Genomic DNA, 13,154 nt, shown 5'->3' on the forward strand with positions numbered 1-13,154 from the left:
CTGCTTGTGACAAACCAGCTATATTTGTGATGTACTGTTTTCTACATAATGTTAAGATCATTGTTTGAAAATATAACCTTGATATCATTAATATTGACCGAGTAATTGAAACATCGATCCTCCTTAACTCATTAGATTTTGCCTGTTTTAAAAGACAGGGTCACATTTATAGCTTACTATATGGATACTATTTTTACAGTAATATTGATGGTGCTTAATATGATTTCATCCAATTTCAGACTCTCAACCAAAGTGTTTCAGTGTCAATGACCCAAGATTGAACTCAACTTCGTGGTTCGTCGATTACATCGGTGTCAATTTCATCAGCTTTGTGAGCATAGACGATCTGTACTCTTTCGGGCCCGAGACCACGATGAACTGAATATTTCCCTCAGCTCACCTTTTGTACATTGTTCAATGTGGAAAATCAACACTCATCTCATTTCTCCCACATTTTGTGACTCGCAGATGAAACAGTTCAGCGTGAATCCCGACAACATAAAGCTGTTCAATCAACCAGGAATTTCCAAAAAAGTTTTAAGCCGCTACACTGAGCTCATCTTCCTGCAAAACGTCAACTTTGATCTGTTTAGGTACGTTTGAAGAGGAAAACTGGAGAAAATGTCTATTCAGTTAATTTAACAAGGTTTTAACCATTTTTTGTGCTCCACTAGCTTGCCTTCGACATTGCAGTGCGATGCCCCTGTGTCAGTCTTCACTAATATAAATGAAAATCAGACTAATGTCATTCTTGCAAACTTTAAAACATCTTGCTCCGATGTGGATCCTCAGGTAAGCACTAATCCAATAAAAAATGTGTCAGGTTTAACTTCAATTGATACCCATTGTGGGATAGTGTTGGTTATAGCAACAAACATTACTTTACCATTGTTAGTCAGGGTAATAAAGTTGTATTATTGCATGTAACTTTGCATGGATAACGTTAATAAGCCAATTTATTTCAATAAAAATATGGGGTGCGTTCTCCGAAACTACCTTAACGCTACGTCGTTCTTAAGTTGTACCTTAAGCTGTACCTTATCGCTAATACGTGTTTTCCGAAACGTTCTTAGTTACGTATCACTTCTGTAAGTCGTTCGTTCGTAAGGTTGGTCTGGAGCACTCTTAGCTATACGTTATCCCACATGATCTCCACTAGGGGCCATCACTTTCATAAAAGCTTACATTGCAGTCTATATAACTAAATATTTGTAAAAAAAAAATGCAATACACTCCGTGTTTAATTAGGCAAATATTTTTATATTTAAATAATAAAACATTTACATAATTAGACATCATTACATTGATGGTTGTTAGATTTTTAATTATGTTTTCCAAAGGGACATCAACTGCGAACTATTAAATGCTACAGGATTAAGAAACTATTTAAAAAAGATATTTTGGGTGATGGAGTTGGTGAAAATGGCAGCTATACAGCGAATCCTATATTTCATTTGTGCATTTCATATCCGTTAAATCTTAGTCTAACGGCTAGTATTTTAGCTGCATAAATAAATCGGGTAAAATTACAAAAAATAATTATGATTATTAATGTTAATTCGACTTTGCATCGAAGTTTTTTTAATGTTTTATAACTTTGAGGCAACTGCATGCCATATTCTTTATAAACATTCAAAATAAACTGTGCACTTAATTACTGCTTGTATAGTCAAAGGTCAACAAAATTTCCACATTAAAACTAATCAAAGCTAAAATCTAAAGCAATCATACTATATATTTATAGGCTATTATATAATATTTGATATGTTATATTTAGACAGACAGGCTCCAGAAATGCGTCCATTAAGGTTTATCCACATTGTTAACGCGCTGCTTGTGCATACAGTGTCCAAGCACAATAAACGCGTGAACTAATGAACAACAGCAGTTTGTTTTTATATACTTTAAGTGTAATGCACAGCCAAGTACTTGCACAACCCACTTTTTTCCTCCGTGCAACGTACTTATTGGGAACCCCTTATATAAATGATCCTTTCAAGGCATAGCGGATGAATTGGAGCAGTTTAAACATGATATGTTTAGAGATAAAGTTGCGGGTTTTGCACGGGTTTGATATAAAATATAGAAGGTTGAATTTAGTTGTTTGCAATTTGAAATATTTTTTTTACCAGATATTCCTAATAAATTTAACTTGAACTATTTCTAAAATGTTTATTTAATAAAGAACACCGCTATCTCATAACGCAGCGAAACCTATTACATGAAGTGAATAATTGATTGTCGAGCAATCGATATCAACCTATTCAGCACCTCCACCATGGACAGCACCCGCTAAGGTCGAACTTGAGAAGGTTTACCTTAAGCAACATCCTAAGGTATAGTTCGGAGAACACACGTAGGAAAGGTATACCTGTAGTTAAGGTTTAACTTAAGAGTCTTCGTAGCGCGCTAAGAGACAACGTTATCGGAGAACGCACCCCTGGTAACATGTATAACAGTAAAGATTATGTCTTGTCGCAATACTTTTTAAATTGTGTATTTTGCCATTTAACATTGCAAGTGTCTCACTGTAACCATAGCAGCAATCAACAAATGTTGCGTTAAAAATAATTTTGGTGATAATCAACATTATGCCATTAATGCTGTTTTGCATAAAATTAGATTTTATAAAATTAGATAAAATTATTGTTAAAATTAGTATTTTAACAATTAAAGTACTCTATAATACTTGCTATCCTTACTAACCTGTCAATAATCCATGTTTTTAGATATCTGCTGTCCTTGTTGGAAAATTACCAAAAACCATAAATGCTGATATTATTAAAAACTTGGGAAAAGAAAGTGTCGGACTAACCACAGTACAAATAACCAATGCAGATCCATCAGTTATAATCGATAGTCTCTCAACATTGGGCAGTGCAACTGGCTGGAATCTTGGACAGGCCCAGGCCATCATAACAGTGATCCTTAATGGAAACTTTCAGGTAAACTTTAATCAAGTATACTTTATCATTTTTGGGGCAAACACTTGGCTAAATTTGTTTTTGAGTTTATTTTTCTCTTTCAGCGGTTCATGCTTAAAAAGCATTGGTAGATTAATGAATAATGACTAGGGCTGTGACTAGGGTGGCCATTCGTGCCAGTTCCGCCGGACACGTCCCGAACATGTTTTCGGGTGCGTTCTCCGGAAGTGGCGTTGCTCGAACGCATACGTCATCGAGGTTCTCACATTTCAGTTAAAATACATTAGAAAATTAAGATTTATTTCTTTTAAGACATACAATCATTGTATTTTCATTCTTACCTTGAAATGTAACGGTTGCTTTTCTGAAATTAAACCGGAAATATTAAACCTTGATGACGCATGCGGTCGACCAACGCGACTTCCGGAGAACGAACCCGAAAACATGTTTGGGACGTGTCCGGCGGAACTGGCACGAATGGCCACCCTAGCTGTGACGATACATCGCGTTCCCATTAAAAATACCTGCCTAAAATTGATTCTGAAATTGAGTCGTGTATGACGTGAGTTTAAAAAAGCAACACGCAAACGCAATCATTCAAAATATTTGTATTATCATGAAAATACCTGAAACAATTTGAAGAAGAGCGATATAAACATAGATATGTATAAAGGCTAGATGTCTCGTCCGCGCTGCTGCCCGGTTGAGTGGAACGTCTGCATTTTGGCAGCCATCTTACCACGGGGCGCTCGCTCATTTGTAGCATTGAGTTTTAATGATGCAGGTACTTTTAAATGACCATAACTTGCTTAATTTTTTACCGATTTTCAAACGGTTTGGTTTGTTATAAACGTCAAAGATGTACCTATGACACTGCTTACCTATACTAAAAATAATAAAAAATTCATGAAACATGTTAAAGCAAGCATCCAGAATTATAGCCACGTTAATAACGTGTGTAAAAAACCAAACCGTTTGAAAATCGTTAGAAAATTGAGCAAGTTATGGTCATTTAAAAGTACCTGCACCATTAAACTCCATGGTACAAGTGAGCGAGCGCCCCGTGGTAAGATGGCCGCCTGGTGATGCCATTAGGGACTCGGCCGTAAGACATCTAGCCTTATACATATATATGGATATAAATATCCCTTCAGACATTTCCTGGAATAACGTTTATAATGCTACTTCTTCTGTGGCACAAATGGCGTTTCTACACGAGAGCGCCCTCTGGCATTTGGATGTGGCGGCATTTCACCGTAATTCATTCAAATTCATTCATTGAGAAAACGCGCATTTGCACGATATATTATTGAAAGTGCACACTTAAGGATATAATTTAAGACATTTTCCAGTCATTTTCCATCCACTGATGCATTATATTGTTTGATCCATACCTTGAGAAAAAAAGTTAGAGGCTAATGAAATATTGATTTAAAAAATATTTTATTTTCAGCTCAACAGTAGCAGCAGTTTGGAGAGTCTAGGATCTCTTATTGGAGGAATCCCTTCAGAAAAGCTGACTGCTATTGCTCCACAACAACTTCTTGAAACATCTAAAAACCCAACATTTATTAAAAACATACTCGTAGCCCCAGAGATTATTCAGATGACCTATGTGACTCAGGTACTGTGTGTAAACTTGATTCCTGCACGTTTTGGGTGCTTATTGTGTATCGAAACCATACTTTGGACAAACATTTTATAGATTTAATTGTCTTTTTATCCTCAGATTATCACCATCAGCACATCTGTGTCTGCTCTAATGGAAAATGTTCCCAATGAGATGGCTCTGCAAATTCCAAGAAACCTTCTGATTATTCCCCCCAATGCTGATGAAAATGTTAAGAAACAATTTAATCACAAAAAGTGGAAACCTGAACAGGTACTGTGAAAATAGTACACTGCATAAATAAGTAAATAAATAAAAAGTATTTTCTGGTAAAATAATTGATTTGCTTTAAATTCTTTATAGGCAGTTCTGTTCTTCGATACCGTCGCTGATGCGTTTAATGATTCTGATCAGTAAGTGTTTCTGAAAATGACATTTTTAAATCATTGATAAAAATGCATTTTGAATTAGCACTGATAGCAGTGCCGGTCTTGCCCATACGCAAATTATGCCATTTGCATAGGGCCCCGCACCACTAGGGGGCACCCTTGATCTCAGAATTATTTAAAACCATTATACCAAATAAAAATTATTATTATGTTTAATGAAAACAAGAGCTATAATTTAAATAATTTGCAAACTTCCGAATGTATGCAGGTTTTTACAAATACTTAATGATTTCTTTAATCACTGATATGTACTCGGACAACATGCAGGCCGTTTCTCAAGGTCACATTTGTAGGCTGCATATGCGTCATAAAAACGTATTTCAGAATATTAACAATTATAATGTTGACTATTATTCTTAGTTAATGGTTAATTGTTATAATATGCTTATGACTTGCAAATGAAATGCTAATTTAACTTAAATAAGCATTAAAACGATGTATATATAATTAATTTAATTTGATTCATTACATTATTTAAATTTAAATCAGGTTTATTTTTAGTGCTTCTCACAACACATTTTAAATCAAAACAACTTTACAGCAAATACATGTTTCATGTTATAATAAGCAAGTTTATCAGTCAGTGTTTCAAAGTAGTGTGCATATGGGAATAATATACAGCTATAAGATACACTATGTGGTTAGTTAACAACTAACTAACAGCAACATTGAATGTGTTTTACCCAGATAGCACAGGTACATCTGTAAGATTCTAAATCTAAAAACGTCTTGCAGACATCTTCAATATGTCTATATGACATCTTTTAGGAGACGTCTCACAGATGTACTGCAGATGAGAAAGCAATCTAAATAAGATGTCTTGCAGATGTAAACACAGACATCAAATAGATGTGTCCGAGTTGTATGTGTGCTATCAGGGTATGAATGCACTGACAGAGGGCCCCTCACAAAGGTTTGCTTAGGGCCCCCCAGCATCTAGGACCGGCACTGACTGATAGAAAGAATGGTGAAAAAACTTTTGTTGATTGTCCACAGACTGTCAGTGGATGTATTGCAAGGATTCACATGTGCTCGAGTGCAGACATACTCAACAGTCAAAGCCGTGGGATTTGTCAAGGCCTGCCGTCACAGAGGAGACAGACCTAAGGTCGTACTGAGTGAGTCTCAGGTAAGCGCCTACCTAAATGAAAATTGTTTTAACATGTATTGAGTGATGATTGAAGACAAGACTCAATAATCGTGACTTGTTTCAAAAACATTTTAGCTGACGTGCATGTACAACTTAGTCAAAAATGATTTGCCATTGGATTTTGTCAACTATCCTAGAGATATGTTGCTGTACTACAAGTAAGTGTTATTTGTAAACTTCTAAATAACACTTTAACAGAGAATGATTGTGTATAGATCAAATATTTTCTCTGTTTCCTTTTCAGTTATAACGCGATCCCAAGTAGCAACTGTACATCATATTTTACTCAAGTAGGATTAGCCGATTTCTCAGTCCTCTCGACCGAACTGCAAGGGAAACGGGACACTTTGTGGAGTAATGCTCAAGGCTGCCTTGTAAGTAATGTCAGATGATGAAAATCATTTAGAGATTATTTCATATTATATGTTTACATTTTCATCATTTTATTTTAGAAAATTGTTGGAACAAGTATCAAGAAAACAGAATTGGCAGTGCTGGGCAATTTGGTATGTGCTGCAAGCAAAGACTACATTTTAAACTCTGACCCTGAAATCCTTGAAAACTTGAAGAAATGCAAAGATCTCTCAGACCTGCAGTTGGCAGCCATGGAAACGGTTCTCTTGGCTGGAAATACAACATACGGGTAAGTTATCGTTATCGAGTCGGTTGTAAATGCTCTGCACGTTTATCCTTTCAGGTCCGATACTTTACGAAAAGATAATCACAGTAATTAATTTACAACACTTGCATTTTTCAGACCACCAAGCACATGGGACCAGAAAACACTTGCCGATCTCGGAAATCTTCCTTTGTATTTCTCGCAAAAATTCTGGGGATCATTCAAATCGGTACAGTAAAATACAAACATCCTACATTGCTTGGCCAAACAAGAAACGCTTTCTGACATGGACTGAACCCTCATGCATTTTATACTTGTTTAAACAGAGCGATTTAGCCAAGTTCTTGAAAACCTTCCTGAAATCACTGCGTGACAATAACACCCCAAAACCACGAATGAAGAGACTGTTTAACGCTCTCATTGTAACTACAACAGCGCCCACCAGGGCAGGTATACGGTCTTGATCTCGTTTATATTCTTATCTTTTTATAAATCTTTTGTTTTACTCTTAATACTTTTCTGAAAATAATAACGATCACTTGTGTTTTAAGGGGAAACCTGTACTAAGGGCAACATCACAAATGTTGAGATAAGTGATGACGCCTTCCCCTTTGGATATACTGCAACACAGTTCAAGCTATGTATGAGTGCTCAGGTAGCAAGTGACAACCTTGCTGCGCTGTGTGAGAAAATCGACATAAGTGATTTTCAGAGAATCATTTTGGACAAACTCAATGAGGTAATGTTGAAAATATTAAGGTTTGTTGAAATCCAGCATCAACATCCAGGACAGTTTGAATGTTTTGCATTCTCTGATCCATCAGATATCACCAAATGGCCTTTCAGAAAGTCAGGTTAAGGTGCTGGGTGCAGTGTCCAGAAATGCAACATTGGGTGAAATAAATAAATGGAACATCACAAAAGCAGACACACTGGGTGCATTGATGGATGCAAACAATGGCGAATGGACCTCTGGACAGGTAAAGATGTATTAATTGTATTAATTTGTTATCAATTATTACAATATTGGGATGAGATGTTTATTTTATATTGCCACTGTAATTTGTGTTTCAGAGCAACCTAATCATTACGAAGTACCTAAACGCTAACAATAATCTGACTGCAACTGAGCTGAATCTAGTGAAAGGACCAAACCTTTGCTCTCTGAATAGCAGCACCTTGAGCTCGATATCACCTGATAGCATTAAGTAAGTCAATTTTTTGTTGGATTTCTATAAAATCAAATTAATAGATAATGCTGGATCTTATTCTGGTGTGCTAGTCAAGTAATAAAGTAATTCAATTAAAGCATTTCAAAGCACCCAAAGGCAGCTCATTTTCCAGCTCCCCTAGAGTTAAACATTTGATTTTTACCATTTTGGAATCCATTCAGTCGATCTCCGGGTCTGGCGGTACCACTTTTAGCATAGCTTAGCATAATCCATTGAATCTGATTATTAGACCATTTAGCATTGCGATCAAAAATAACGTTTCGATAAGAGTTTCGATATTTTAAAACTTGACTCTTCGGTAGTTACATTGTGTACTAAGACTGACGGAAAATTTAAAGTTGCTAATTTCTGGGTCGATGTGGCTAGGAACTATAATCTCATTCTGGCGTAATAATCAAGGACTTTGTTGCCGTAACATGGCTGCAGCAGGCGCAATGATATTACGTACTGCCTGAAAATAGTCCCCTTTGTAACTTTCAATAGCAGAGGATTATCTTAATTTTACGTTGGTCCTGTTTACATTAAAGAATTTGCGTTTAAAAACGGCATTTTAAAATGAAAACGATCCTTGTTTATACTGGCACTTTAAAAAGAATCTTCATCCACACTATACACCACCATAAACGCATGAAACATGACCAATCACGTAACTGGGCATGCGCATAAAAGTGTAAAACAACTTATTACTCTAATAATAGCTTACCTTTGCGCATTTATGCAGCCTAGGGCTGTGCGATATTGACAACAATTCATACTTGGATTCTTTGCCGGCAACTACAACAGACACTAGCCTATTTTTGAACCTATAAAAATGTGTTTGGGAAAGTCTTCAGCTCCACCCTACAACATATTAATATGATTAATAGGTTAATGTTGATGTTATAAACCAAACAGAAAGGTTTCTATGATTTAAAAAGGAAGCATTCAAGTGAACAGTACTAAACAGTAGCGAACTTGAAGGAAAAAATTTTTTCAGCAAATGCAAACTTCAATCAAACATAATTAGAGGTAAACACCAAATAACTTAGCTTCCCTTACCTGTCGCTGTTCAGCGTGCTATTAATTAATAAAAATGTATATGACGTTAATAGCAACACAGAAATAGCGAAAAGCGCAATTGGCTAAACGAGCATTAAATATTAATATGACGTTGATTTTATTGTTTTTATTAATTTATATTCACAAAACTTATCAACAAAACATCGATTAAAATTAAGAGACAAATTATATTAAATGAAATTCATTTTAAAGTAGCAAACAAAACTTAAATTAAACTCGAAAATAATGTCTGACCCATTACAATTCTCCATTCATATTGGCCTTTACAACGCCCTATATGGCGTTTAAAATTACAGTCTATCTTTCGTAATAAGCTAACTAAATTTAAACAAAGCATAAACAATATTCAAACCCAACAATACTGAAACATAAATATAAAACAGACATTATCTATAATACATGTTAACAATCAGATAGCGTTTATAATAGCTGGTTGATAGATGTTTACTATTTTTGCCAAAACCTCCGTTGCAAACCTCCATTTACCTGAATAAAAATAATTTTTACGTTGAAAATGATGCGCTGTCACGTTAACATCAGCTGTTCGTTTACATAAGACTCCGTCTACGTTCATTTAAACTGCAGCACAACGTCTGAGTTCTCAAACTAAAACAGGATCTGCAGCGTTTGCGAACGAATCCGTTTATGAGGGTGGAAAACGTTGGTGTGTAAATGAAAGGCGTAAACGTAGCAAAAGTAACGCGTTTTAAAGGATAAATGCATTAATGTAAACATAGCCTTAGTACACGATGTAACTACAGAAGAGTTAAGTTTTAAATAGGAAAAATATTTTTGAGCATGATGCTAATGGTCTAATCAGATTCAATGGATTATGCTAAGCTATGCTAAAAGTGGTATCGCCAGACCCGGAGATCAGCTGAATGGATTCCAAAATGGTTAAAACTTTTATTGTCACAGTTTTGGTATATGTTTAAAGTTAACCCAGATTTTCTCACATTATATAATCTAGTTATTTTTCATCATCTGTGAAGCCAGTAATCCATTCAAACGCTTATGCTCACTCTCCATTTTCACAATTACAGGGGAGCCGATGCCTTGGATGTGACAAAATGTTCGTCTGATAACAAGAAAGCGCTCTTCTCCGTAGCTAAACAAGCTTTTCCCCTTTCATCTACCAGAGCGTCAAGTGCCATCCTCAGAGCATTTCAGCTTATTGAGTCCTATATTGGTAAGCAAGCCCTTATGCATTTGGTATACGCTTTCATCCAAAGCGACTTACGGTGCATTACAAGGTGTGCATTTTTTTTTATCAATATATGTGTTACCTCGGTTAAACCCATGACCTTTTGTGTATCTAATGTAATGCTCCACCACTGAGCTATATAGAGGAGCACCAAATGTCGGTTTAGACCCACAGAATGCACATGTGCAGGCTGAAGGACATGTAGTTCACTGCAAGTATTAACTGGTTCTGTGTTTTCAGGGGGTGCAGATTTAGCATACATCAAGACTCTAGCGGGTTTAAACGTCACCATGAGCTTGACCACTTTTATGAAACTGGATACAGACGTTGTCAAGGTGAGCACAGCAAGACATTATATGTTATGCCATTTGCTTTCCCTCATTTTCTATGCTTCATTCACTCTGTGTGTTTAACTTGACGTGACCCCCGCTTATGCATTACAGAATCTCACCGTGTCTGATGTTAGGGGGCTTCTTGGGGTAAATCTGCAGGATCTAAAAACATATGAAAATCAAACGACCGTGCAAAGCTGGATACAATCGCGGCTGCAGTCGGAGCTGGATACTCTGAATATCTCACTGACTGGAGGGAAAGTAACCGCTTCACCAACTACTTCTTCGGTTGTTACAAATGCTACAACAGTAACTGTGGCTGCCACCACCCCTAAAACAACCTCTTCAGGAGCTCCAGGTATGGTCTCGTGCACATGCTATAATTAAACCTGAAACCTCCATTAGATCTGTATATATCAGTCCATGTCATATACTTGGTTTTGGATAAATGTTGCTGTTTATTTCAAAGCAATAACCCCCTTTCTTAATCTTTTGTTTTCATAGGAATCAGACCCAGCAAATGGTCACTTTCATTCACCATTATTGTACTCATTTTTACCATCATCAAAGTGGAGATCACAGAGCACCGCTGATTTCAAATCAGACATACGTGTAATCATCTTTAAGATGGTGTGAGACTATATTGCTGGAATCAATATAAACATATATGTATATAAAGAAAAATACTTAATCTGTTTAAAATGATGATAACAATTGATTATTATTGATCCCAGTGAATATCCTCTCTATATTTATCACTATTAATGTTATTTAGAACTGATATTATTAACATTATGGAACATATCTACTTTTGAATATTACATGATATTAATAGTGACATTGTAATTGTGTATTTTATTCATTAAAATAGGAAATTTGCAGACAGAATATGTAGCATTTTGATTTAAAAAAATGTCTCACACTAAATGGATGTTTAATTTATTTATAATCACTAGAATTATAACTATGCTATACTGAAACTTAATCTGACCTCTGATTGTTTTAAGTTCTACACCAAAACAATTAACATTAACATTAAAAATGATCTTTCTTTGTTTTAAATCACACAAACATTGCATACAAGTTCTATGAATGGTGCCTGTTTATTTGTGACAATGATCATACCTGATGAAGTAAAATATCATCTTTACTACAGAAACAAATAAAAGGTAATCTATGATGAACAAATACAGTTGTTGGTGCAAACCCTTTTGTGTTGTTGTACAGTAGTAGTGAAATGTGTTCTCAAATGAAGTAGTTCCTTCTTTTCTTTCTACTCTTCTTCACCAAGAACTAATGTGATCTATTTTGTTCTTACTTTAAAATTAGGTCAAGCTCAAAATCACTTAATGTTAGGTCTGATTATATCTAAATGATTGGCCTTGGTTTCAGGCTACAAATGGTGAGAACAAGCTAGTCCTGATCAGGGCTGCATTAAAGGTGCCAAAGAATGCATTGATACAATATTTTAAATTATTCTCTGATATCTACATAGAAGTTATGTGACTTTATGAAGTGCAAAAATGATCCAGAGACGGTTTAACATGTCTATTTACAACCCTAGGATTTTTCCCTAGAATAATTTACCTAATTTGGAAGGATCATGACTCATGAATATCAATGTTGAGTTCTGCTCTGATTGGCTGTTTTACAGCAAGACTCATGAGGCTCACATAAAGTAAACAGACCTTAAATGTTTGAGCCTGTATCAAATAAAGATACAAATTTTAAGGAACAACCAATTGTTCAAAGATTGGAAATGGACGTTTCTTAGTGGTAATTTTGTGTTTATGTATGGACCTGCAAAACATAACTGTACCACCAGCCATAGTAGAACTTCAGCCTAAACGCTAGCATATAGCGCTAACTCAGCAGTCACCATTTTGTTTTAGCACTGTAGTAATTTATTGTGTAATTTAATGTTTGTGCGTACATCTCTCGACTGTAACGTTGGTGTTATGTTGAGATTGGACTCTTTTCAGTTGTCTTTTGCATGCACAAGGTTTACATAAGAAGGATGGGAAAAATAGTGTTGGATGCTCACGATTAGGAATGTAACAATTCACGGTAAAAACGTGAAACGGTATGTATTTAAACCGCGGTTCATCAACGCATGAATATTTTGGTGAAGTAACAAAAACAGCAGAGGCTCCGCTAACCACTGCGCGTGACTACTGTAGAAACCAAGCGTGCTGCACAAGCCCTGAAAAGTGAAGCCAAAACGTCTCAATCGCCCCCCCAGTGACTGGTCCCAGTATAGGTCATAAACCCCGCCTCCCCATGTTATTCAATGGGACTTGAGACCAACTAAAAATGTAATTACACTTCAATTATCTTTTTTCCAAAATTGGTTTCTGCCATTTACTGTAGTTTTTATCACGCTGATGTTAATTCAAATGTTTGTATTAAAAATAGTGTTTAGTTAGTTATTTAATGATATAAAAATGGTGGTGTCACGTCATGATTGACAGCTGTGATATCGTGTGATACGCGCATTCTGCATGGGCGGGGTCTTGATTTCGCGGCTTTACTTCCTGCTCACTACTGCGCAGGACTGGTCCCGAAATCGCTACTGC

General features: G+C 35.9%; 1 protein-coding gene across 1 annotated transcript in view; it reads left to right on the forward strand.

The window, feature by feature from the left end:
* mslna (mesothelin a) overlaps nucleotides 1-11,766 on the forward strand; it is a 36,694-nt gene extending 24,928 nt beyond the window's left edge. The window contains exons 18-37 of the mRNA XM_073856635.1: nucleotides 240-372; nucleotides 468-593; nucleotides 675-792; nucleotides 2,730-2,945; nucleotides 4,378-4,548; nucleotides 4,654-4,806; nucleotides 4,897-4,946; nucleotides 5,979-6,111; nucleotides 6,208-6,290; nucleotides 6,377-6,506; nucleotides 6,585-6,775; nucleotides 6,890-6,980; nucleotides 7,078-7,201; nucleotides 7,303-7,490; nucleotides 7,576-7,731; nucleotides 7,826-7,959; nucleotides 10,086-10,231; nucleotides 10,487-10,581; nucleotides 10,690-10,936; nucleotides 11,083-11,766. Coding sequence (XP_073712736.1) covers nucleotides 240-372; nucleotides 468-593; nucleotides 675-792; nucleotides 2,730-2,945; nucleotides 4,378-4,548; nucleotides 4,654-4,806; nucleotides 4,897-4,946; nucleotides 5,979-6,111; nucleotides 6,208-6,290; nucleotides 6,377-6,506; nucleotides 6,585-6,775; nucleotides 6,890-6,980; nucleotides 7,078-7,201; nucleotides 7,303-7,490; nucleotides 7,576-7,731; nucleotides 7,826-7,959; nucleotides 10,086-10,231; nucleotides 10,487-10,581; nucleotides 10,690-10,936; nucleotides 11,083-11,171 — 2,774 coding nt within the window. The 3' untranslated portion in view covers nucleotides 11,172-11,766. The remainder of the gene's footprint in view (nucleotides 1-239; nucleotides 373-467; nucleotides 594-674; nucleotides 793-2,729; nucleotides 2,946-4,377; nucleotides 4,549-4,653; nucleotides 4,807-4,896; nucleotides 4,947-5,978; nucleotides 6,112-6,207; nucleotides 6,291-6,376; nucleotides 6,507-6,584; nucleotides 6,776-6,889; nucleotides 6,981-7,077; nucleotides 7,202-7,302; nucleotides 7,491-7,575; nucleotides 7,732-7,825; nucleotides 7,960-10,085; nucleotides 10,232-10,486; nucleotides 10,582-10,689; nucleotides 10,937-11,082) is intronic.
* The last annotated feature ends 1,388 nt before the right edge of the window (nucleotides 11,767-13,154 follow it).

The sequence above is a fragment of the Misgurnus anguillicaudatus genome, chromosome 19 (assembly GCF_027580225.2).
Source record: "Misgurnus anguillicaudatus chromosome 19, ASM2758022v2, whole genome shotgun sequence".
NCBI lineage: Eukaryota > Metazoa > Chordata > Actinopteri > Cypriniformes > Cobitidae > Misgurnus > Misgurnus anguillicaudatus.